Source organism: Drosophila santomea, chromosome 3R, assembly GCF_016746245.2.
Source record: "Drosophila santomea strain STO CAGO 1482 chromosome 3R, Prin_Dsan_1.1, whole genome shotgun sequence".
In the NCBI taxonomy this organism is placed as follows: domain Eukaryota; kingdom Metazoa; phylum Arthropoda; class Insecta; order Diptera; family Drosophilidae; genus Drosophila; species Drosophila santomea.
Window position 1 is genome coordinate 27,109,758 of NC_053019.2, and position 27,345 is coordinate 27,137,102.

At 41.1% G+C, this 27,345-nt stretch overlaps 2 protein-coding genes across 6 annotated transcripts in view; one reads left to right on the plus strand and one right to left on the minus strand.

Moving 5' to 3' along the window:
- LOC120450993 (headcase protein) overlaps nt 1-27,345 on the plus strand; it is an 84,118-nt gene that overhangs the window by 22,436 nt on the left and 34,337 nt on the right. Inside the window, exon 2 of the mRNA XM_039634298.2 lies at nt 10,961-11,057. Within this exon, the coding sequence (XP_039490232.1) occupies nt 10,961-11,057 (97 nt within the window). The remainder of the gene's footprint in view (nt 1-10,960; nt 11,058-27,345) is intronic.
- LOC120450994 lies at nt 7,651-8,497 on the minus strand. Of its 5 annotated transcripts, none has more exons than XM_039634300.1 (4): nt 8,342-8,497; nt 8,188-8,270; nt 7,999-8,131; nt 7,651-7,949 (listed from the first exon to the last, which is right to left on the minus strand). In XM_039634300.1, the coding sequence occupies exons 1-4, from the start codon at nt 8,460-8,462 to the stop codon at nt 7,867-7,869; spliced, it is 420 nt and encodes a 139-aa protein (XP_039490234.1). In that variant the 5' UTR covers nt 8,463-8,497; the 3' UTR covers nt 7,651-7,866. The 5 variants fall into 5 exon arrangements, with proteins under 5 accessions (XP_039490234.1, XP_039490235.1, XP_039490233.1 ...); XM_039634301.1 differs by having other exon boundaries at nt 7,651-7,942; nt 7,999-8,134; XM_039634299.1 differs by having other exon boundaries at nt 7,999-8,134.

Below are 27,345 nucleotides of genomic sequence, written 5' to 3' on the forward strand. Positions count from 1 at the left end.
TTTCATATATATTTTTCTACTCTTATAAAAGGTTGCTGTAATTTGGTTAGAAAGTTTGTCGTGCTCTGAAGATATCTTATTTGCTAGATCTGCTTTTGTTCCATTAGCTAGCTTGTAAAGTTTAAATATGCTTTTAGTTAGATTTGATATCAATACCAAATTCAAATAGTTACAAGACTTCAGAATGTGGAAACTTAGTCGTAGGTGTGTGGAAAGTTGGTTCGCTTGGTAAGAAAATTCTGGTAAGCAATTGTGGTCATATTATGGTGGTTGTTCCCTCTTTCTCCCCCATCAAAGTTGTCAACCGAATAGTGTAAGAGGCCGCCTTTGTAGTTTTGCCAGCAAACATGTTTGGTTTTGGTCTAATTATGCTGCCATGTGGGCTTTGCTGCCGTGTTGTGTTGTTAAGTGAATTGCCTTTGCCTTGTGACTCGACTAATTTCGTTTGTTTTACTTTTGGCCGTCCGCTCGCTAATGAATTTTAATTGCAATCTGGCTGGCTGGCTGAGGGCAGAGGGAATGGGAATAGTAAATGCACTGTGACCCCTGCGAAAGGGAATTCCCACAATTTTCCGCCGACACGCTGACATTTTCCCCGAGTATTTTACCCCAGAATTTTCACGCCAACGCCCACGTAACAAATTGTGTGGCGATGAGGTGATGATGACTCAACCCAAAAAGGGGAGGTGGTTGCTTTTTTTTTATTTGCCTTATTTTCTACCATATACCATTTTCATTTGTGCTTCAACAATATGCGTTGGCTGACCACAGACAACAATTACACAATTATGCGCGAGAAGCGCGGGGAACGTGCCGCAAAAGCCTTGAATTAATTAAAAATCTAAGCCTAAGCTTGGCGGTCATAAATAAGCCAGACGGTCGCAGTAATATAACAATGCCACTGGCCAACGATAATGTTGTTTTCCCTGCCAGCCAGCCAGCTAGCCACAAGAAGAAAGGCGCATGAAAATGATTTTGTAACACACATAAGTACGAAACATGATTCAGAAAATATGAGCACATTTTAAGGAGTTTGTCCATTGGATAATTGCAATTAAAGTTTAAGACCGATTTGCTTGGAATGGCGATTCGTACAGTGCGAGACATGGCTATAAAGACGTTTATGGCTGGCTGATTGATGGTTGTTATAGTGTTGGCAACCAATCCTATTATTCGAAGGAATCCGATTTCAGTTTTTGTTTCATAATATGCTTGTTGAGGGAAATAAACATATGTATAATTTCTTTAATTGAAATACGTTTTTTTTTAAACTTTAACATAGCTACTGAAGTACATGTTTCGAAATCTCTTACAGTTTTTCTACGCACTGTAGTCGTGCTTAATTGAATGCATAAATCAAACGAGTGCATTCATTTAGAGTCCTCAATCCCGCCCCTCGTTGGCATGTCAAGTGTCAGTTGCACAAAACTCTGAAAATGTGGATTGAAAATGGGTGGAGTTCAAATCACCTCGAAACGTGCCTTTGTCTATCGGCATCGGCGTCCCAAAGAAATAGTTAGGCACACAAAAAAAAAACACACAAAAACAAATAACAAAAAAATTTCAAATGAAACGTAAATCGATGGAGCACTGGAAAAATATTGCCAATTAGAATTAATGTGGGCACTTGCGATGAGATTTCAGCTTCGCAGACATGTTTCCAATTATTTTTGAATATTTCTCTGCTATTTGCACTTGGCGGTACTGACTTGACTGACTGCGCGCTGCCTTTAAAAGTAACGAAAAGTACATTGATTTATCGAGGAAGTTTGCCGAAATCAAAGAGTCGCCGCTGACAGCTCAATTTGTCATGAGATACAGATACTGCAGACACGTATCTTAAAGATACACATCTGGGCTTGGGCTTCGGCTGCGGCTCGACCTTCTCCTGGTTGCTATTTGCCCAAAGATCTACCAACTGGTATTACGCATGGGAGTCGGCGAGCATTCCCAGATATATTTCCTATCCCCTGTTTGAGCTACACAAATATGTATTGATCACGAATTCCGCGAAGTGCAAACAAACTTCAAAATTTGGCAGATTTGCTGGCAAATTCAGTCAAGGAGAACAGGCAACTAATGCCTAAATATTGGACTAACAGTTTAGCTGGCAGGCAACTAAATGATGATCATGGAATATACAAAACGCGTCCTAGTGATTGTTCTCAAATAAATAGCTCTTGAGTATCTTCCCAAGTCTTTCTTATATGATATTTTGAATGTAATACGTTTCTAACTTACCCTTGTAACTCGAGTAAATACATACATTAGTATGCAAATGTTTTTCTTTCACACGAAATTCTTGGGCTAAGTGTAATTAAATGAGTTTGCCCAGCGAAACTATGAAACGCAGACATTAATTTAGCAGAAAATAATATTCAAATGTGTCTGGGCCTGGCTTACACATGTTGCCCATCGATCTGTCGCCTGCTCTGCTTCCCGTGCCCCTCCTCTACTAAAACATTTGAATACGAAATAAAATGTTAGTGGCTGGCAAAAGTTGTGGCAATTAATTTGACGCCTCTGGAAAAAAATGTGTCCCCACATGTGCTGTATGCTGTACGCTGTTTGTTGTGTGTTGTGTGTTGTATGTTGTATGTTGTGTGGTGTCTTGCAAAAGAGCCAGAAAATCCATTTTAATTGCAAAAACTGTGCGTGTGGCATGAGAAGTAGTGAAAAGGGATCAAGTCACAGTTGCCGCCTGGCCTGCTCCATATACATATGTACGTTTGTGTAAATGTATGTGCATGGCATATAGATACTATGGTAGATCTATGAACTTGCCAACGCAAAACACGCGAGCTGCTGCGGTCTAGTTGCTGCCCCCTCCGTTTAGTTTGGCCCCACTCTAAACTTGGCAACTTTGCACATTTGCCCCAACTGCTCGCCAACCAGCACTGCATATTTGTCCAAAGTAATGAGACTTTTCACAGCTCTTTTTTTCTGTTTTTTTTTCGGTTTTTTTGTAGTGTTTTCTGGTGTAGCACAGCGTGAAGTCGAAGTTGTCTCCTAGACAGCCTCGAAATGCATTATGGGAATTTTGTGGCATTTTCATTACCAGCTGCCCTCCGCCTTCCTCCTCGTTGACTTCATTTCACATATGAGTCTGGCTCTCGCAGTGTCTTAGTTTTAATTTGTTTGCGATTAACACGCGAGTGTAAAAAATAGTTACAAGTATTATACGTCTTTTTCGTGATTCATTTTGGGGGTGAGGCTTCAAAAATGGGAGGTACGCGATTAGGTAAGATTAAGAAAGGATTAGATATACTCTGCGAGGAAACCATGGCGGTTTCGGGTTAAAAAAATGTTAAAAAACTCCGTCTAAAAACATTGACTAGCAATTCAAGCCAAGGAGCGTGAGATATTTTTCCTTTCATCGGTTTGTCTTGATTTTGTTCCAGCTGAAGGAGTCCTGAATTCCTGACCAGCAGCTGCTGACGCGGGCAAAATTTATTGGAGCCCCTATTAGTGCCCTTTCCATTGCCTGATTTTATTTTATTTTATTTTCTGCAAACACCTCTTTTTGTGCGGCCCGCCTGATCGCTCGCAATTAATTAGCGGCAATGAGCTGTTGCCTCTGCCTCCAAAGTTTCGGTTTCAGTTCCAGAATTTCTAGACTCGGTTTGTATATATCGACTAATGTGCGTCGTTGTTTGTGCTGTTTGTGTTGTTATGGGTCTCTTTATGCCGCTGCAACATCCACATTATTTGTTCGTTTCTTGTGCTTTTGGTGCCTTTGCTGCTTGGCTGGCCAATGTCTGGCTAATTTTCTATTTATTTGACCACAAACTCAGATGGAGCACCATCACACCGCACACACATGGATAAGGCACACTCCGGCTAATTTATGGGTTTCTTGCACTCTTCGCATTGCCCGGGAAAGGCATTAAAGCCTCTATATATATATATTATTCCCCCAACTGCTGGCCAAGTGCATTTTGGCCTGGCTTAAAGTTTTAGTTCGTGCCGGAAAGGAGAACAGCGCACCCAGAAGGTGGTGCCCTGTTGCTCTTTCGTTGGTGGAGATCCTAGAACTAGTTTACTTTCAGCCACTGTTGCACGCTCATCAACCTGATTTACCTATTAAATCATGACTTGGTGCACTCAGGAAAAATACTACGTCTTACAATAAAGTAGTTATATCTATATATTACTTACAAAAATAAACTTTCTAGTTGTATCTTTTCGCTTTTCATTTTGAAAATACCAAAGTATCTCAAAGCGAAATATTATTTATTATTTTCCGTGCATTCAGATTTCCTTTTGCCATTTGTTTAGTGGCCGTCGGCTGTTGGCACACGCCCTCCCCCCAACAATTGCTACTGGGCTTAAAGTTCAGGCCAGGTTCAGACCGAGTTCATGCGTGGCTTGTCAGCCCCTCCCCTCTCCACTCTCCGCTCACCCCCTGACCCATAAACACTTGGCCTTTGCGGCGTATTCCGATTTGGAATTGCTGTAGAATGACTTTTTGGCATGATTTATGTTTCCACGTTGCGCTTCAAGTGCAACGGTTTGTATTTGGTTGAAAGTGGTACGTAGTGGGTGAGCGAGAAGGTCTAATGGTTCGCAAAACCAACTTGTAGCACAATTTATGAACAACATTTTTCTTACTGTGCTTTATATATAATTTAATTTATAATTTTGAGCATGTATATTTTACTACTGAGTAGCTTCATGTTCGATCATAACTGCTTTGAAAAAGATTAACTTTCGATGTGGGTCGGTCTGGCCTGGCATTTGCTGTTGCTGGGCTGCTGCTTTAATTAGCTCAGCATTGTTTATGCTTATTTCGATTTGTTTCATTTTTCTCCATTACTACTTTTGCTCCCCCGGTTTTGTATTTTGTATTTTATTAATTAATTTGCCCGCTTCGTACTTGGAACAAAGGCGAATGTGTGGCAAGAAATGTGCTCGTATATCTATCTGTCTGTCTGTGTTTGTGCAAGATCCAAGACAACACATAACACACAAGACACAAGACACAAGACATAAGACACAACCCACATGATTAACATTTGCTATTTGCATGGATTAAATCAGAGCCTCTTGGCTAAATTTGCGCAATTAAGCGAAGCTAAAGTTTGTTTCCATTTTCCACTGCAATTTGAGATCGTTTGCAAAGATCGAACAGATGCGATAGTCATTTTGGCCGGGTTCAGTTTGCTTTGGCTGGCTAAGGGGGCTGGTTCAACTAAACTGGTTACCGTTTTAAGGCATAAACTACAACAATTAATAACAGCAACAAACGCAGCGGCAACTTTTCATGGTTTCGCTTTACACAGGCAACTGGAAAATGTTTTAAATATTTAGCATCCATTAATCAATTTGCACTCGCCGCTGATCTTGCGCTGCGATGCGGTCAGTTTTTATGCCTGGCTCAGATTTCAGTACAGTAGTTAGTCGATATAACGCTCTTATAGAGGAAGTGCATAAACTCAGGAATTGGAAATATCGTTCAGTTGGGTTAATAATATTATCCACATATTTCGATGCACTTATTGTGTGCCAACTGGTATGCTGGTTTCCATTACAGAAGAGATTGCACATTGTTGTATTGCATTTCATATGCATTTTGTAGTTCGTTTATGTTCATTACCTAAAAAAGCGATAAGGAAAAATTCGATTTAAATGTTAATAAATTGCTGTGGGATTTTATTTATTTCATCTTTGTATGGGGGGTGCGTGTTTAAAGCCTGGGAAAAATTTAAAACACAAACCGCGCCCAAACTAACAAGGAGAAATGAAAAGCGCAATAAAGGGGAAAATTTGGTAACAGAGAAATGAAAGTCAAATTCGTTTTCTTATTTAATTTGATTTGCCTTTTTCGGTGCGAGATGAAAACTCATTTCGATTTGGATTCGACGCTTGCGGTGCCAACTTTGCCATTTGAAGTGCTATTTCTTACCAAGTCCAATCTCATACTTTGCATTGATTTATCTTTGCTTGGCCTACTGCAGTTTTCCAATATCCACCTCGCTTAGGGAAAAGTTCAATCAAATGAAGGGGCGTGGCCCAAGGAGGGCGGTGGGTTGGCCAGACTTAATCAATAACCAGAAGCAGCGGCAGCAGCAACGCCAAACAAAGAAATACACATTTATTGTATTTTATATTTAAAAGTGTAGTGCAGGTGAGAAGAGGGACTGTGGCCCACAGCCAGTTATTTATGGGAAAAACGTGAGAAGCGGCTATTGCACGAAAACTGTGTACGTCGCTCGTCTATTTACATTTGCCATTATTATTATTATTTTTATTTTTTTTTTTGCATTGGTTGCGCATTTTGGGCAGCGTCTAATTTATTGAGAGGTGTGGTCCCAAAAAGGCAGAAATAACAGCAATCGCAATCAAATTATCAACTGTACAAATCTCAACGACAATTTGAAGCGCTTGAAGAATCGCACGGACAGGTACTGGGAAATAAAAACAGAAAAATAGACTCGCAATTGGCGGCGCCCAGAATTTGGCAATTTATCGATGAATTGCAATCGCAGCTGTGACATTTGTTTGGAGGCCAAACCCAATCTTCGAAAGAAAGAGCTGACCCGAAGAAGCTGCGATCTCCATTCAAATGATGATGAAGATTGTGTGGTCAAAACGAAAATGAGATCAGTTCAGTTCAATCGAAGCAGATTACAGTTTGACCGGCAAAACAGCGACAAAACATGAAAACCATTAAATTCGAGGCAGCTGCTTGGAGACACGTCTAAATTTAGCGGGCCTCGAGATATGAGTATCATAGACAGACAGTTGGTAACAGAAACATAAGGCCAAGACGACATCGGTGAATGTAACTTATCGCGAAACGTTTTTCATACGAAGTTACCAAAGTGAATAGCTAGATAATACAAACTTTTAGACCCATTCAACTCATTCAGCGCGTTTTTGTTGTACAATATTATCGACTTCTGAAAATTGGATTGCTCCACATTAAACGGTTCTCCATAATCGATTAATGGCATTTTCGAGTGCTACATTGAACACTTTCGGTTTGTAAATTATCCAATCACCCGATTATCGATGATAGCCACCACATGCTCTCCACATCCGTTGACTTATATTTTTGCCACGCACTGTCAGTGGCCCGCGCTGTATTTGCATAAATTAAACTAATTGGGCGCCAAAGCAAAGTCACCGCAAATGAATTTACATAAACCAATGGATGGGTGACTGCACGAGAGGAGCGGGGGATCCACAATCGAAGTTGAAGTGGAGCTCACTGGAGCCGTTGTTTTTGTTTTGTGTGAGGCAATCCCCAATGCCCAATCCCCAATCGCCAAAACAGAGAAGACTGAGACCCACAGAAATTGAAACATTTCACATTTTTAATTTGTACGTGATAGGGCAAATAGTTTTGCCACTTGATGGGCACCCTGGTCTGGCCACCCCGCTCCTTTTGTGGCACGGAAAATTATGCAGCACACAAATCAGCTCCAGTTTTTCCTACAATTTTCCGAGTTTCCCCCTCTTGACTTGCACTGCACGCTAACGTGGCAGGGCAGACAAATCGACTATTTTCTGTCTGGCAGCACTTAGCACGTGATTGAAAATTGCCCGGGAATGAAGTGATTGGGTTTCCACTCCTCCGAGAAGGAAAACAGTGGAATAGTATTCCCCTTTCCAGTTCTGATTGCCTGCAATTCATTTACTTCTTCCTTCGTAGTGAATACAAAATATATTTCTCTGTACAAACAATTTGCGGAACTTTGCTCTTTTAGTTTTTCTCTTTGTCTTCGGCATTAAAGGCAAATTTACAAATTAGTGTGAAATTAAGGCCAAAACCAAAAATAATAAGGAAATACCCAGCGCTAAACCAACACAAAAGGCGCAGAATAAACACTCAAGATCCAGAATTAACGATACCCCTTCGCCTCAGTCGTCGTTTTCGAGGTTGTGTTCCCAGAGAAGGCGTCGCCAATAGGAAAAAGCCACTATCCAAAAATAAAGGCTGAAAACTAAATGGAAATTCGCAAATAATTGACTTCGCTTGTAAGAATCACTTACCCAGGGTAAAAAATACAGGAATCGATTCAAAAATGCAGAAGCTACAACTTAAAGCGTAGTCGATAATAAAGGCGGTGCAAAAGATCAGATGGATTATATTTGTCACCAGATAGATGACCACCAGAACTTCGATCTGCTGTAAGAAATGAAATGGGATCAGGGAGTGGAGTTGCGGAGGTGATCTCATACCAAGATACTGCTCATCATCAGAAAAATCGATCCAATAAAGTGCACCATATAGGCAGTCCGGCCCATCAGTAAAAAACGGCCGTCTGTGTGTAGGAAAATATTGTTTAAATCTTCTAAATTAGAGAAAATAAAAACAGAGCTTACCTCTGCTTACCTTCGCCAACAAAGAACCCGAGGATCGATGCGAAAATCTCGAAAAGCGCTATGAAAAAACATCCCGCCCGTAGATTTACGCAGCAGCAACAGGATTTCAGCCTAAGTCCCCGACATTTCATCTCTTGTTTGACAGCAGGCCAAAGGCCTCGTCAGTTCCAACCTCCCATCCTAAAAATGTCCAGTTTTAAAATGGGAAGGTCACACTGCAGCAAACACTGCTTCAAAGTGCACCATGGTCACTCTATTTGATTAGAGGTGTCAATAAAATACTATGCTTTTCAGCCATATAAGAACAAATATTTGGCTACAAAATAGCTTATATGGCACTTCAGTTTCGCTTGTGTATCATTTTAATTTTTTTTTTGGCCATTCAAGGTTGTAGTCAGCTGCTCGGAACATGTGATAATGTTTGGTATTCTAATTTGAAACGCCTTTGTCTTGGCTGCTCAACTCATTTGGCTCATTCAATTTGACAGGCGACGGAAGCGACGCCGCCTATAAATTACAGCACATTCATGGGTCTTGAATTTGGAGCTGGTTTTTGATTCCGCCACTCGGACTTCGCCAGCTGTGTCTGCACATCACTTTCAACTCAATTCAAGTCCAAAATTCCAGACAGGAAGAACCGGCCAGCCCCCCAAATCGAATGCCCCTTGATTGTTCCAATGACAGCTATATGCTATAAGCTATATAAGCTATATAGCTGGAGCTGACAGGAGGCGGATCTGACTCATAGATCTCGAAATGAATGCGAAATTCGGCCAAAATGGCATCGGAAAATAAAACAAACTTATACTCTGCTTTAACGAGATGCCTGATTGAAAAATGGCTATTAAGTTTGCAGTCGATGAGCGCAATAGTCATTAAATCAGTCATGTTATAACTACAACTATAAATACCTATACTAAGTTTAGATTGATTAATTTCGAAAATGTCATAAATATTTGGCTGTCTTGTCAATTAAAAAACGATTCAATTCGCCATTTGCAATGTGGTAATAAACCATAATTTCATTAATTCATAGTCTATTCAAATACGATGTTCGATTTAATTCTCGCACGTTGTGCACCCCCATAAAGAAAGGGTACACTCATAAAAATTGAGATCGCTTTTGATAGCAAGCTCTTGCTGTTCTTGACTCTAAAGGGGTATAGAAAGAGCCAGAGCACACGTGTTCGGGCCAAAAATGAACAATAATAGGCGGTGGGAAGGCCAAAGCAGCGCATTTGGGCCATTAAAATTCATTAGCCGTGCACATCTCGATCTGGAGTGCGAGATCCGATCAATAAAGTAAGCAAACAATAAAGAGCGGGTCGAGCACATTCGATATAAACGGCGATCCGAACTGACCAGCAGCTGTGTTTTTCGATTCGAATTAAAATTCATATTGCCCAAATTAGCAGCAAACATCTCGAGGGGCAAAAGTTGTGGGTGAGTTGAAGTGGGAAATGGAAGAACGCTTGGCTTAATTAACCTTTCAAAATTGAATTTCCTCACCGCCTGTAATTGTTTTAAAAATAAATTACAAATTTGCACCGCTCGGCCGGCTGATTAGCACAAGTCGATGACTAACTCGAAAATGACGCGACATTCGGTCTGCTTTGTTTATGTTATATAATCGAAGTCAAGGTGTAAATAAACAGCGTATTATGGCATTTCTAATGGCTCAGCTTTCGCGTCCCACAACCAGATAAGGTATTTTTACTTTACTCGACTTTTATACTTTTTTCCTTTTTGTTGTAGATAAGTTGAAATTCCACATATGCTAAATGGGGGTCCACCGCCCCCCTCGCAAGTTGATAAGAGCGAGTGAGAGCGCTGTAGAAATAAAATTAAAATTTAAATAAAACCGGAGGGGGTAAACAAAAAAAGAAACAAAGCCAAACGAAATCTATTCAATGTCAAGGTCAACAAATGAATTCGACTGTTGTGTCCCATGTCGTTTCTTCTCTCACTGCTTTTGCACATTTTCTGTTTGCTTTCGTTTTCTTGTTAATTTTGTTGTATATTTCTGTAGATTTTTTTCTTTGCCTTATATTGGCCATTGTTGATAACTTTATTTGCTTTGGCCGTAGGCGATATAGCAAGCTGAAATGAAAATATGGCAAAAATTTCCAGCACACCCCCTTGAAAGTTGCTGGGGGGATTTAAAAATAATTTTATTTGTTTTAATTGTATAATGTCATGCCTAAGCTTTTAAGGCCATTTGAGCAACTTTTGTTTCAGTTTTATTTCGGTCCCTCTGACGTCAGTAAAAGTGTGCAAAGTAAATGAAAAGAAATTTCATTATACTTGCATATGGAGACTACTAGAAAGTCACGTAGTATTCGATTAGTCAGAATAATGCCAAGTTACGTGGCTTATGGCCAATATATATAGCAATATTTACATAAGCTCATAGTTGGGAGTGGGAAATCCTTATCGCCATTGCATCCGGCTTGAATTTGAATTCAAATTCGAATTGGAGACTGAAGGAATTTCCGCTCGCCTGTCATATTTGCAATTTTCCAGCTGTCAGAGAATTTACATTTTTATTTAGAGGAATTTGTGCATTCACTTTATATGCGCTTATCTATCTTTTACTGATTTATGCATATTTTTCTACGATTCTTTCCAGCTCCACATCTGGCTGCAATGGGATCTTTTCGCGTCGCCTGGACTTTTCGTCGTTCAATTTGCTGCCAAAGACTCGTTTGAATTCTTATCAAGTCAAGGTGAGTTATGTCCATGAATAAATATGCACCAGTCCTAGGGTATTTACTCGCACACACTCATTCACCATGTGGCTTATTATTCACTCATTGAGAAACCGCAAAGTTAGCTCAACTCAACTTGAATAGAATCGAATCCGCCTTCTTGGAAGGAAAGGCAAACAAATATCCGCCTGACTTGACAAACTTGCAATTGGATATGCCTCGGTTTAGACGTAGAAGTAGATGGCTCTTGACTTGACAGTTTATTTTTGTTGGATTAGATAATTTCCAGCTGGTCTGCGGAGGCTGCCAAGCTGAGCTAGATTTCCCGGGAAATGCAGCGTAGAAAAATACAAATATTCATTGTCTAAGCTGTTTTTGCAGTCACATGAGTAGCGAGACAAAAACAACTTAAAAGTACTCTAAAGAACAGTGCTAGTATTTTCATATTTGCAGTTTATTATTAAATATAAATATTATTGAAAAATGAAATCGAAATCTGTTCTCGCGGTGCACTTCATCTTCGATTGTGAATGAGTGCATTGAGAGGCAATCAAGGGGAAAAGTCTTTGGGCCTGCTGCTTATCTTTCAATCTCCGCCGCCTCTCATTCAGTTTTTCCTGCCCTCCCTCCAAAATGGGCTCCTATATTACCCCGATTCCCCTGCGAATTGTTTCGGATTTCTGTTTACACTCGGTGTAATGCCCAGCCAAACAATTTCATGGTTGTGGGAGTAAGAGAGATGGCTGGCTCAAGTGTAAGTTGATTTCCATTGTGCGCCACTGCACTGAAAGAATACCTTCACACGCCAAATAAATGTAATAAAATCAAGCTATCAGTATAAACTTAATAAAGTAATGAAGAATAATATATTTCTTTCGGTGCCCTGGCAGTCATTGGATTTGGAGATTGGGCCCCGCTTAAACCCTTCGAACTGAACTGCACATTGTTGTGGATTATGCTCGGTTGAATCCCATTGTTGCTGTTGCTTCGGCTGCTGCTCCCTCCGATTGATATATATGATTGGGCTTGTGGTTAAGGCGGGCACACGGCTATTGAACCGAGTAAAACCGATTTGGAGCCGCAGGTCTGGGCTGGGAATTGCTTCAAGTGGCAATTAGCGAGCCTCCAAGGCGAACTTCACCATTTGCGGTTGTCAAACCATCAAACCGAAGCTCATCCTGGTCAAAACTCATGAAATCATAACATATATGTATATATATGTACATGGATGCACAAGTCCTTGGAGTGCGCCTTGAATATTTCATAAGCAGCAGACTGAGTGGCAAGGGCGAATTGAGAATTTCCAGCAGGACAATTGGGGGAAAATCCTGGAATAAACCCCAGCTACCTCACCTGTCCATCTCGCCTTTTGGTTTGCTGCCACCCGAGAGAGAGAGAGCTTTGAATACGTTTTGCGTAGCCAAAAATTGTATCTGGCAAATGTATCTGTATCTGTATCTGCAGCTGGTCTCGCAATTTCCCTTTTGGCCAACTTATGCGATGTCTGCACGCAGCAGCCAAAATGCAGAAAGAGAAGGCATTGTCTGTCTGGCAGCGAATTGCTTTTAAAAACTTTACAATTCAATCTCTGGCTTGCTCCTTTTTTGGCATGCATTCCGAATTGCATTTCGTATTGAATTTATAAATATTTAATGCCATTCAAAATGCCATGCAACCCTAGGAAATTTCGTTTTTGTTTAAACTGTCTAGGATTTGATGGTTAGAACTTTTTTTGTTAGCCCGGCTTAAAGGACTGGAACAGAAATAGAAAAGGAAAATTCAAGTTTGCCGGGCGAAGTTTTTCCTGTTTGCCCAAAGGATTTTTCGACTAATCCCCAAGTCAAACAAAACGGATCAGAAGCACAAAAAACACCAAAAATAAAATAGTAAAACCGGTTCGCGGTTCGTCATAATTAAGACAAGTCAACTTGTTAATCATCCAGCAATTTGCTGTGCCACTCAATGATTCCCGAAAGGGTTGTTGCAACGCCTCGCTGATTTTTTAATCAGCATATCATAGACTTCTGGGGGTTAACCTTTTTCCCAATCAGCTGTCGACATTTTGGCTGTCAGGGGATTTGCGTCAAAAAGGAGCGTACAAAACAAGCAAGGCAGCTATAATTATAATTAACACAGCTCCGGGGATTGAACTTCAATACCAATTCGGACTCTGCACATCTGCTAATTGTTTCGGCTCTTCCTTAATCCTTTCCTTGTTATAATTTCATATTTATTTTTTATTTTTATTTTTTTTCGAGGGGTGTGACCATTGTTGATGATGATTCAGGCGAGATCTGCTCGCGTTTTCTGCGCGTTTTTAATACGCCAATCAATCTTTGTCTCTGGCGAACTTTAAGCAAGAAAATAAGTTTTTATATAAATGATTGATGAGCGCTCGCTCTGCCATGTGTGTCTGTGCTTTTTGCTCCGAAATCGCAAACGCAATCGCAGTCTGAATTTTCAAATTTGAATAGAAATAAATAAACGTACGTTCGTTGCCTGTTTGCGATCATTTTTTCTATTCGCCTTTCTATTCCAAACTGACACTACACATCACAGCCATTTCCTTTTGCTTCTTGCTGGCGGAAATTTTCCCGAGCTGTTGTCAAACTCAAAATTTGAAGGGAAACGACAGGCACTTATTGGTTTCGTATACCACTTTTTCTGGATGCTCTCAACAGGAAATTATGCGTGGTACATTTAGGAAACTAGAAGGAGAATGTAAAAAGTTGGCAAGTTTCGAATAAAGTGAAAAAAGTAATGGAATTTGAAGACATTAAAATAGTTTTGAAAGGGTATTTAGTGCTCAGCGTTATCTATTTTTTTAGTGTGCCCTGGGGTGGCGACACTTTTCCAGATTGATGGCTGCACATTCAGTGCGCCAAGAGTTTTCCGTTTGCAGTTCTTTGCCAGTGTCAGCGAATTTTGAGCCGAATTCCAGCGGAGGCAAAAATTCAGTTGATGGGCGCCACTGGACAGGCCAAAAATTTATGCAGTCTCTGCCACACACATAAAAACGCGCTCTCCAAAGGAGTGCAAAAAATGTGGCATATGCGCTATGCTATCCAACGGTCGTTGCAATGTGCACATTCCACTCGGAATTAACTTTTATTAAAGCCAGTAAATTTATGCAAAAGTTCTCCATCTCAGACATGTCTACGCCCACTCAGGTGCGAGTGGAATTGCTTCGGGCCATGTTTGCCAAAGTTGTTGCCATTGTTGTTGGTGTTTCTGGTGTAGTTGGTGTTGTTGGTGTTGCTGTTGTGCGCGGATGTTGCTGATGGAGTTTGGCTGCCCGTCGTCTGCTCTTCTTGAGGAGTGATGTGCGTCGCTTGACTGCCTTAAACATGACATTTATTGTAACTGTCTTTCGGGGGGCTACCTTCGCAGCAAGCTCCACCACTTTGCCCACTTTTCCGCCCCCCAGTTGATGCTGCCACTGCACAGAGCGGAAAATTGAAGGGGCACAATGGAAAGTATTGATTCAAGGTAGCTCGTTCTCAAAACAAGCTTATAGTTCAAATTATTGCAACAGATTATTCTAGGTGGCTCTTTGTATAAATACCATTTGTGTTAGCATTAATAACTAACTTTTATTTTGTCAGTGCAATCGCTGTTGTCATTTAAGCATTTGATATGCATTGTGTTGTGTCTGTCTGCGTTTGGTTGATTCTGTGTGTGTGTGTACTTATAGATCTGTGTGTTGTGTGTTTGCCAGACGGCGCCAAACGTCGACAGTCATTGTCATGGCAACATGTTGCAGACACCGCTGCAGTTGTTGTTGCTGCTGCTTGCATTGCTGCTGCAGCGGCCAGACAAACATTGAGTACTCCACTTCATTTATCCCCCCACTCGCCACCCACCATCACCCCCCTTCTTTCGCCAACTGGTGGCCCCCTTCGCTTATCATCCATTTATTTCAATTTCTGCACTTTTGCGTGGTGCAAATTGCACAAAATTTGCTCAAGTGCCTCCAAAGTGCACAATGAAAATGAATAATTATGTTTGGCTGCATTGGGCTTGTGTACGACTTTTCCTCGTGCTTGCTTCTTATCCCCTTGTCGTTTGGTATGCTTAATTAAATGCCTTCGAGGCAGTGCCAAAAACATATTTCTAATAAGCAAGTAGACAAATGTACAATTGTGGTCAACAAAATAGTGGCGCGGGCAGAAGAAAATGTGCTGCGTATAAAAACTCCCTACTGACACATCGTTCGATAATCAAATTTATTAATAATGATATCGTTTTATAAGTGGGTTTCTACAGATTAGCATTTTACAGGTTCTATTACGTTAAGGACATTTAAGAGCAGTTATCTGTTTTCCAAGAAGCCAGTTCATCGACCCAACAGCTTATGGCCTTTTTCGGTAGTCAGTTTTGAATGGCATTTTGTGGGGAAAATTTAATTTCAATTTTCCTCATCAACTTATTGCGGTTATGTCTCTTTCGCACCCCCTCATGCCATCTCTTTCTGCGGAGCTGTGTTGTGGTTGTGTGTGTAGGTGATTTGGGCATTTCCCGTCGTTAGCTTTGTCGCCTGGATGGTACAGGCGCAGGATAATGTCGGCGCCGTCCTTGTCCCTCTGCAAGAAGGAGACGCAAGGACATACGGACAAGCGGACGGACAGGGACGAAGACATGTACTGACAGACATTGAGAATGATTGAAAGAGAGGGGCCCAGAAGACAGAAGACAGGAGACACAAGGCAGAAGACCCAGCGACCGACATTGAAATGTTGTTGAACTTGCCTCGCTTTTCAGCCTCCATAAACAGAGATGCCAAATGTCAACCCAGGTGGATATGAATGTGGATATGGATGTGGATGGGAATGTGGTAGTGGATTATGGGAAAAGGTGAGGCTGATGGGCAGCGCTCAACGGAGACATCAAGGCTGGCAGTCTGTCCTGTCCGTCAACTCGTATTGAATATTTGCTATATCACATCGATTAGCTCGCTGTGAAGGCTGAAAACAAAGTGTAAATACCACCAGCAGCAGAATTATTTCTTTAAAATTATGATTCTTTATTCCATCTCTGGGAATATTTTCATACTAATTGCAGAAATTGCAACAATGGTCTGTTAAGCTGTCACCAATATAATTATAATCGAATTAGAGTTGAAAAAGTAAGCGATTAGGAAGTTTGAAGTAATTAATTAAACAATTACTTATGTACTTTACACATTTTTAAAGCTTAAATGATATTTTATTTTGAAATCATTTCGCACCGCACTCATTCCACAGTGAACTCTCGTTGGCTGCGCTAATTACAACCGCAAATGCTAAAAAGGCGCGCATTAAACAAATTTAAAATGCATTGACTTGCGATGTTAACGAGCACGCACACAGACGCACATTTATTTAACCTAAAAAACGCAAAAACACTTCAAAGTCTGCTGCCCACACATTCAAAAAACAAAAAAAAGCACACATGTCAGCGTCATTTGCATTCGACAATTAAGCATTTGTTTACAATCCACCACAGCAACAATAAAAACAATAACACCAGAGTGAGAAAACCAGCAGCAACAAAAAAAATGTATTTATTTTTTGTTGTTGTTACTTTTTAATGTTCATTCCTCGCTTGAGTTAATCTCACACCCACAAAACTTCGACGTTGTCTCGTCTCAATTTTTATGATTTCATTTAGATTTATCGCACACACACACGAAAAGTTGTGCAAATAACAACAAAAACGCGTCTTTGTTTATAACAATTGCACAAATGTTTTTTTGTAAGTGTATTTATTACTTAGCTTGAGGAGGTGTTGGAATTTTCGTATTCCGATTCGAGGCCTCAATAAACATAAAAATCGAAAATGCTTAAGGTTTCCAAATGGTTAAAAGTGCAGCAAGGTCGCTTGACTGACATTTCAATACAGCTTCGACTTAAATGTATACTTAAAATACGTGTTTTAAAAGTAAGCCACTAAAGAGGAAAACTGCTATTTTCGCAGAAAATCAAATTAAAAAATTATCTCTGGCCAGGTATTTGATTGAATTAATGAAAATAATATTGCCTTATTCGCTGAAATGGAATTATTTATCGAGGCATTTATTCAACAAACTTTAAATATTTTATATATTTATCACTTGTTTCTTCTGCAATTTTCCGCATTTCTTCGGCATTGTTTTTCCCGCTGGAAAGTTAATTGAAATTTTTAAGGCTCGGCCTGGAATTGTTTTCGTCGTTGATGTGCTGCAGTTGCATTTGCAGTTTGAAATTGCAGCTGCCGGCTGAGCCACTGAACCACAACGGGTTGCAATTTTGTTTTGTGTTTTTTAACGCTTCATTTGCCTTGAAGAGCTGGCGAACTGGAGAAATTGGCCAAAATGAGGGGGAATGGAATTGGTGGCAGTAAAAAGCGAGCATGAGGATGAGGTGCAGTCTGCAAATGTAATTTATATGTACGCTACTTTTATTCCTCATCTCCTCTCCACTCACTTCACTTTAGTTCACTTTATTCCACATTTCATTTGTTGTGCGAGTGAATTTCGGGGATTGTTTGCCTTCAAGTCCCGGCAATTGTATGACAGCTGGCTGACTGACATAATGTCCGATTGGCCCGATGCTAATGACGATCATCAGCGCTGCAATCATCATCGTGATCATCACCATTATCATCATTATCATCATGTGTCGAGCGTTTTCAAGTGTTCAAGTGTCAGAGATGTCGAGTCAAGCAACTGCAACTGGAGAGCTTATTGAAAATTATTGTAATTCGCCGGAACGTCTGGCCCCAGATTCATGAATACTACTACTATATACTATACTGTATACCCCCCATGCCCCATGCCCATCCAGTAAGAAAGAAAAAAACATTTTAATTGAATCGATTTCAGCACTGGCGATGACATAATTCCTATGGAGTGCCACCCTCAACTAAAGTCGAGTCACCTACCTACATGTTCACCCTCCTCGTATTCAGCTCTATAAATCTCCTTAGTTTGGCGCTAGTTTTAATGCGCCATGTTTTCGATTTTCCAGTTGACTTTGATTTATGCTACATTTTTCTCTTAATTGTTAGCTGGTTTTTCACGCTGGCGAAAATGTGGGGGAATGTCAACATATGTGAGCGAAATTCAATTAAAATTTTCCTCGACTCGATCACTTTTTTTTGTAGACACACAAAAGTGTACACAAAATGCGATTCGGTTGAGGGCTGCAGTCTTTAGTTTTATTTGCGTTAATGAAAATAAATTGCTTAATTTGTTTAGTGTAGTGGTAATGTTTCGCTGTTCTCTGCGACGAGGGGCATGCGAAAATAAATTTAAATGTTTTTCGGCTGACATGACAACCGACAAAAACAACAAGGCCAGTTGGTGCATAAACAAAAGTAAATGGAAAATGTTAATTATGCTCTTTTTTTTCTACTACCCAAATTGCAATGACATTCGGTGGTTTTTTTTAACGCCCATAAGTTTCGGTCATAGGTCCTTGGAAAATCGCTTCAAGTATGAAAACTTTGTTAGCAAAGATCGTTGACTGGCTTTAGCTGATGGCCAAATAATCGAACGATATTGCTGAGCTGCTCTGAGCCGGGCCAAATGCTTTTTATGGCCAATTCGCATGCAGCACGACAGGGACAACGTCATTATCCTCGCTCGCCTCATCTGCTTTTATCCCAATGTGCGTTGAAATCACCAATTTCTGGCCATAAAATCAATGAGAGAACAAGTTGCCCATTGTGGCATCACACCCATCCCTGAAGTGTTCACTTTTATCCCTTGCAACCAACTTGCAACATTTGCTGCATACTTTGGTGTTGCAGTCATAACGATTCCTAAGCTGACTTTATGCTGGCCATTATCGAAGGATCTGGTTAAGGGTGCATCCTTGTTGGTTTTCGTTTCAATTTCCTATTTTTTTGAGTTTTTTTTTTAATGCCTTCGAAGGGGCTATTATGCTTTTTTGAGATGAAGTTTATGCACATTGCTTATTATATAAGGTTTAAGCTTATTATTTATTGGAAATACTTGCCGTTTCTTGCCGCTTTCCTTATATATTTTACCAATTTGTGTTTAAAATTGTGTGGTTCTTTTGGCAGTTTTTCGGTGCTTGTCTGTCTACAAAGTTGCCAATTAGGCGAAAACTTTTTAATAACAGCAGCTGCAGTGGCGACCTGAACTTCTTCGCTCCATTTCCCTGCCACTTGAAGTTCCTTTTTCCCTGTTATATCTTTTTGCTTTCGTCCAGCCAGTGACCTCGTTCAATTGAGCAATTGTTGTTGCTGCTGTTTTATTTTTTATATACACATATATATCTTATTTTTGCTCTTTTTTGCTACTTCGCTTCGCTGAGCAGATCCAACACCTGTCACCCTCGAAAAAGTATCAGAAAAAATGCGCTTTGAACCTGAAAAATGGAAGAAGAAAGCCAGGGGACGACCAATCAATTTCATGACAAAGCCTCGCCCGTTCACCATTTTCCATTTACCATTTTTGGCTTTATTTCGAAATGCCGAATTTAAATATCAAATATTTACAGTTATGGCCATCAGAGGAGGGGAGGGGGTGAGGCGAAAAAAAAGGAATATCAACTTTTATTGCCCAGGACCCCGGCTATTTATTGTCTGCCGGTTCAGACACCTTACACCGTATTTACTTTTTATTCTCCCTTTGATATTAAATTGTGTCTACAGCCAAATGCCATAAAAATCCCACTTAAAGCTCCGACCCCCCGTCCCCTCTCTCCCCATCCGTTAGTCGGAAAACTCAGATTTTCCCACGCATATATATATATATATAAATAGGGGGCGGCTTTTCCACTCCTCGCATTCGACCTTCGCCTTGAATAATATATAAGTGCGTCAGTCTGCTTTTTTCGGGGGGTCAGAAAGTCTGCGTGCCGCACACATTTGCCAAATAACTCCCCCAGGAGGCGGAAGGGGCGTGGCGGTGGGCGGGAGATAGGTGCAAGGACAAGGTCAAAGCACCGGGCAAAGCTTGGATTCTTCGGGGGGGCGGGCAAGGGATTTTTCGGGGGCATAGGCCTGCGCACGCCCTCAAGTGTGTAGGCACGGTTTATTAACATTCACAAGGAGGCTCTTACACCGCGAGAAACAGTTTCAGATCAACCATTAAGTGAAAGAGAGGTGTGAATATAAACATACATCCTTTTTGCACAAATAACCCTAAATCATCGTAAGTATCTATAGGATACTTATATTACATTATTCTGTACAAGAAAACGCCCTGGTTTTTCCAGTGCTGCTTCCTTTTTCCTCGAAAACAGCCTGAGGTGGGGCATTAAAAAGGAAAAAGCTGGGGATAGGGTCTCCCGTTTTGCGCCTACGCAAGGGCAAGTGCAAGGACAACCGATTGGGGAGCCATAAGGGGGGCCAAATGTGGGAGGCGATGGCGGCGACACTTCAATGCCAGGGCCATTGTCACGGCCATGGCCGTGAGAGTTTCCTCTGCCGAAGCAGAAGCCGGCCGGCTTTTCTCTCGCCGGAAAAAGCTCCCGAGTGGAGGAGCCTCTGCAGCTGTGGATGCCTATGGCGCCTGCGTGGGAACCTATCTCTCTCCGCTCTCGATTGATTTCCCGTCCTCGGCGTCGGGTTTAATGTCCTTTGCAGCCGGGTAGAGACAACCGCTGCATATTTCAAGCGAGGCTCCCTGGGCTTTTCCCAACTTGGAAAATCGAGAAAGTTTCCTCAACCGTGTGCGTGTGTGGGTGTATGTGTGTGTTTGTTTGGAGCCGTGGAGCCGCCTGAAAATCCCCCGTGACTAATGTGGCGACTAATGGCGTGCCGCCTTGCGGGGCGCGCTTCGTCCTTTTGGGCCTATCCTTGTCTATTTTTGAAATACTTGGCTTTTTATGGCATACTTTATGGCGTTGGAATTGCTGCGCTTAACATCACCGGCTGATGGCGCGGAGAACGGGGCGCCTGAATTCCCAATGAGCTTCGACTTTCGACTGGGTTTGACCCATGAATAGCATTTTCTCATGGCATTGGGGCGAATTTTTCGTCTAGGCATCTGAGAAATCTTTCACTTTGGGGAATGCTTAGCAAAGATATTTTAATTGCGCGATAGAGTTGCAAAATAAGGCTTGTTGTGTTATTTCAGTGGTATTTCCAAATTCGGAAATTTAATATCGGTTTCCAAGAAATCAGCCATTTAACGTTTGAAAAATCATAGTCAACTGTAGTTATACTCTATGAATTTTAGCTTATAAAGTGATTTTTTTTATACAGTAGTATGACTTTGGGATCTCCGATGCCTGCTGTTGTAACTGATACTTCCACTGCAAATCTTCCCATTTTTCCCCGTTTTCCCATCGACTTTTGCCATATGGTTGGCCAGTTGAATAAGAAAAAATAAAACTACACACGCGACAATCTATCTGCCAGTTTTTTTTCCCATTTCTTTGCCGAGTTTGCTCTTTGTCTGCGCTTGTAATGATTAATGTCAAGTTTTTGCTCCTCTTTTTTTTTTTTATTTTTTCCTCTTGGCTGCTTGGCAATTCTGTGTTTTTCTGGTTTTCTGTTTGAGTTTTCATTTTTCAATGTTTGCGTTTTATTTGCACTCGCTGTCTGCAGTTTAATTTCGCTTAATGAAAAATTGGGTGACTCATAGGGGGTACAACTCATTTAATTGCCTGACATTGGCGCGGAAAGTGAGAGTTACTTGAAGATTGAAGATGGAGTAATGCATATAAATGTGTTGTGCCCCGCCGAAAAAAAACAGTTTGTGTGACAAGTCTCCTTCTCGGTGTTTTTGTGTGTGCCGCTTACATTTGGCGATGATTAATGGTGCATGTTCACGTCAGGCGGGATTGCCATTGCGGTTTAAAATAACAGAAAATACTTTGGGAAAAAAGCGTAAATGATTTTTCACATAAAAAGGAAAAAAAACAATGGCTTTTCACCCCACACTCCCCATTCCGGGCAGTTTTTAAATTAATGAACGCTTGGGTGCAGTTCACGTTTCCAGTCTAAACCATTTATTTCGCGGTCACAAAAGTTATTAAAAAAGCATTCGAAGCGATTTCTTTATTATTTTAATATTCCTTTTTGGGGTGTTTATAATTATTTATGAGTTTTTTGTGTTTTTTTGTGTGATCACTAAATGATTTTGTCAAACATTTCTGTCATCATTATAAATCGAGGTGAGGATTTGATGACTCTTTGATGCCGCTGCCGCTGCCGCTGCCGCACACTGGAAAAAAAGTTGGTGGTTGCGCGAGAACAATTAATCACTTTGGCCAGTGACCGACCATGTCAAAGCCATGTCCGACCTCTTCCTGGGCCCACTTTTATGCGATTTTAATGACTTTTTCCTGCGGCACGGGTTTTCCACGAGTTTCCCTTCCGCCGCTTCCACTTGAGCGACGTCTTCCACTTTGATGCATCTGCAGCTTGTGCCTCTCACCTGAAAGTGCATCCATCATGAATGAATGAATGAATGAGTGAATGAATAAACGAATGTCGACTGAGTTGCGAGGGAATCTTAAATGATGAGAGCACAGGCGTTGGACTGTAAACGTAAAGACTTCTGTTGTTTCTGCTCCAAACTCGTTCTACTTATTGATAAAGATGTGGTCTGTGCATACTCTTTATATGGATTGATTTTATTCGATGAAAAAATATAATGATCATTTAACCTTAAGCTCCATCATCTTTATAATAAATATTTCATATGAAAGAGTACTTCAACGACTCGAATGATAACCCCTTATTATTGTTGTTCATCTGCTGCCTTGGCTTGCTCCTTTTGTGTTTGAATATTTTGTGCGAATCGTGTGTTTGGTTCCTTTGGTATTTTGGATGGGAATGTGTTTGCCTTTGAGCTTTTATCCTGGCATCTGGCAAACAGTCGCCTTCCCTCCTCCGCCGAGGAGGAACCCCTTGCTTCCACTTCATGTCGACAGTCACTTAAATTGCCATTTCAGCAGCTCATTTCTTTGCCTCGGGTTCGTTGTCTCATGTTCCTCGGTTCACACGTGCAAATCAACAAACGGAATAAAATCGAGGAGCAGCAGCAGGAGTAGCGGGAGCAGATGGAGGAGCAGCTGGAGGAGGTGGAGCTCCTTCGGTAGTTCAACTGCCATTCATCATACGCACTGTTGTGTTCGAGCAAGCATATAAAAATGTTTTCCTTTTTTTTCGGTGCGGATTGGGTACCCATTGAAGAGTTTCGTTGCCTTCAAAGATAACAAACGACAAAAAAGATGGGGTAAAAGTGAACAAGAGCCGGGAACTTAAAGGGAAAATCTCGGAAAGGACCAGGCTCTGACCACATGCTGTTCTGCATGTTTTTGCCCATGCCATTTAGTTGTTATCTGCCACAATTTAGTGGCACTTCCTTGCAACATCGTCGCCGGTCACCGAAGTTGTAACAAAAACAGGTGCACTGAAAAATGTGACTTTGTTACTTGTTTAGCAAAAGATGTTGACCTTTGTGAAGCAGAAGCAATCAAGACAGTGAGCTACCAATATGAAAGTTCGTGTGGTTCGTGTGGCAAACTTCAATGAAATTGCAGTATAAATAGTACTTCTGTATATAATGAGCTATAATTTCTTTCTGTGCAAAACTACAACAAGCTCATCAAGAACAGGAGGCTACAACAAACCGAGTTCATTGCTCGTTAAGTTATTGTCACCTTTATAGCCGCTCGACCCGACTCAAGTGTCTGGGCCATAGACTCGCCAAGTGCTCACCTTTCCCCCACTTTACTATTTCTTTATATATATATATTTTTTTTTGTTAGTTTTGTGTGCATAAGAAATTTGAAGGACCGCCCAGTGGAACAGCCACCCGGATAGTCTGACCTTTCACTGATAGAGTGCTTGCAGGAAAATTCGATTTTGAAGTGAGTTCTGGAAGTCCACTTCCGCTGGATGAGAAGCATTTATGTGGCGGCACCTGCAGCTGTCCTGTGCTCCTTCACTAAATACAACTAATCCCCAATGTAAACGAAACTAATTCGATTTGCCCAACTCCGCAGACCAACTTTGTTCCCCTAATTACATTCTGTTTACTTTGGCAATTAAACTCGGGGATTTACCTCTTTTTTTCCCCCCATTATTTGAGCAACACACACTCATAAGTACCCATGTGTGGTGTGCATTCGATTTAAGCCACTCGACTCCCACTTTCCCACTTTTATTTAATATGCCGGGTATCAACTTGCAAATCAATTTCAATTTCGGTTCCATAAGAACATTGGACGAATGTCGTTGACATACGCGATTCGGTGGCTCCTTCCTCCGATTTATTTTCCTGTCTGCTGGCTTTTTAGTTCACGCGGCACGTAGATGCGACTCCACTTGACTTGGCCTCCGAATAAATAGTTCAATAATAAATGTGCTGCTCTTCTCCTCTGCCTCCTCTGGCAGGGATTATTGTTTCAAGCACTGCTTTCGAGTGAGGATCGTGAAGTGGAGTGGAGTGTGGGTAAATATATATAAATTGCACCTGTGCCTGACGTGCGTTTTTCACTCAAATTAATTAAAGCTGCTCTTCGCTTCACTTTAAGCTCTCGGAAATGACGGGGCAAAAGTGCAGAGAACTTCTCGGGGTTCGGGGGAATGCAACTTCCTTTGGCGTGTTTCCGATTGCTTGTTAGACACACTCCAGAGTGCCAGACATGCATTTTTCTACTTAGTTTGCGCGACGACCAGCGGACTTTACACAGAGCGAAAATATCACAAGTTATAAATTTCTAGGGGCTTAAACCCAAAGCAGAACAATTTTTAAGCTAGGGCTTACAACTTACTTTGATTAAACACTGATATAAAGTTGAGTTATGGTTCAAGTGATATTTGTTTACTGTGTAGCTTTCCTTTTGCGCTGAATGGTGTTCACATGTCTATAGCTATTTTTATGGCAAACTTTTTATTTGCACCTCATAAAATGCGGCAAATGCGCCGTGCTGTATGCAACACAATGCCAAATAAGTTTTCAGCCATATCCCTGAGCACAAAAACATACATACATACATGGCTTTAATGCACATGTGGGTGTGTGTTTGCTGTGTTGTGTCGATGTGTGTGGATGTGTGTCTGCCACAAATGTGATATTTATGACGCTCGCCCAGACAAAGAATCCTTGCCAGCTGCAGGTGCTCCGCTCCTCCGGGGCAAAAGCAGAAGAACTGGCATCTGAACGGACCAAAATGGATGGCCAGGGCAAAAACATTTATGGCGAAAAAAAGAAGAGTTTTCGTTGGGGAAACTCCTGGGCCAGCCTGGAAAAACTTTCACTGAGCTGTGAGCTCTGAGCTCTGGTTCTTATTCATTCATTTCCCGCCGACCTTTGTGGCCTTCGTCGTCTGGACGCTGGTGTAATTAAATTTTAATTTTCCCTCGCCAAAACAAAACAAAACAAGCAAATCCCATTTAATTGATATTAATTTCATATGTTTTCTTTCTCTTTGCAGGTGAGTTTATGTTTTATTTTTTCCTTCTACCGGATGGTAATGGTAATCTCTGGTGAGTTGGCCTGTAAACTTTCTAGTTGCTAAATAAATCTTGTTCTGTTATCTTTGGTTATATTTTTGTAAATAAATGCTTATCTCACATAGGGCATAAATCACTTTATTTCCTTTATTGCTCTAATCCCCAGCGGATACATTAATTATTATCAAAATTTGATACTATTTATAGTTTGAACTTTAAATTCCACAAATAATGGCCTGCGAAATGCTATACTCAGAGTTAAAGCATTGCTTTTATGAGTTTCGATGTTAAATTAGTTAGTGTTCCCAGGAGTTAAGCACACCTTTTGGATGCTTTACACACGTAGCGGGCATTCAAAACTTTTATGGACCGAATTGTGTCACTCTTCCTTTAACCCTCTAGTGCCCTCCTATTCCACGTTCGTTCGATGTTTTCAATGCGAAATGCAATTTCCTGAGCGCGTAATTTTGGCTTTTTATTTACAACGCATAAATGCGCTTAATAAACACGCTGCACATGGCGAGTGTGGCACGTTGCAGCTCTTTTTGCAGTTTTTGCTAGTGTTTGCTGTTTTGCTGCAGCACTGAAAGAGTTGTAAAACACGGCGAAATGGCCGAAGCGAAGTTCCGCTGCATTAAGTTGGCCAACAATTTGGCCGGAGGGAATGGCATAAAGTTTATTAGTTGCCTTACCAACCAGCCAGCCAGCCAGCAGTTTCTTCTAGTTCGTACCTCTGCTCATCGCTCATACGACGTGTTGTCTGTCCTGCGGGTATACCCTTTCTTTGGGTACTTTGCTTCTTACGTGATGGATAAATGTATTTCATAACAAATAATGCTTCAAAAAGTAACAAGCCTTGCCATTTGGTAATCTAACCATGCACTTATTTAATAAAATATTCAAGAATACTAATTACCTGAAATAGTTTATGTATATATGTAGCTTCTCTATGAAGAGTATACCCCCATTTGCCCACCCATTTAGCTTTTTATGCAGCTTCTGTTTCTGCTGCTGGTTTATGTTTGCCGGGGCAAATTTTATTAGCTGCGATGGCCAACAATGGCTGAATTTGTATGCTTTTATTGCCGCTGTTTGTTTGCGCAGTTCACTGGAGCCGAAGAGGTGAACAAACCGCTCGTTTTGACTCTCTTACCTGTCCATATGTGTTGCCTTTGTATTTCTAATCCCACTGCTCAGTGTCGTTACCCATTTGCGTCTCAATTCAATTGTTTTCGTCCTTGGGCTTCTTCGGCTTATCTGCGGTGTCGAGTCCTTTATGAAGCTGTCACTTTGATGCCCGCGGCCGAACTACGCACTTTTCGAACGCCTCCCTCCTTGGAAATCGCAATGTGCCTGTCAATCCAACCAAACTGCGCATTCAACTCACTCCGAGGAATTCCTTTTCCCAGCTGACGACGCAATTTCCCAACTGCGCAGGTTCAGCCTGCTCAAGTTGTACGAAAGTACCCCGATAACTCCACCCCTTCCTATCATTCAAAAAGTCAGGATCTGGTTGGACAAAAAAACAAACCAAACAAAGGCAAGATCATCTAATAGAAACGGACAAAAGGACCCTGACAATGGGAATTACATAAGTCTTTTCCAGCTGCCTAAACCCTTTGTGGTAATTATACTGCCGCACTGTCATTAAATAAAAAGGTATTTAACATTACAATTATTGAGAATGTTTGCTACTATAAATATGGATAGTTAGTTCACCTCTAAACTTTGAATATTTTATGCTCTATGCTTCAGATGCAATGGGGATTTTAATACCCAAATTCTGTCCAACTCACTGCATCAAAAGCAAAGCAGTTTTTTTTAGGGGTTGCAACCCCTTTGTGGTTGCACATGCAGTTGCATTCGTCCTTTGCGATGATCCTGTCTGCGTCTGCTGTAATTT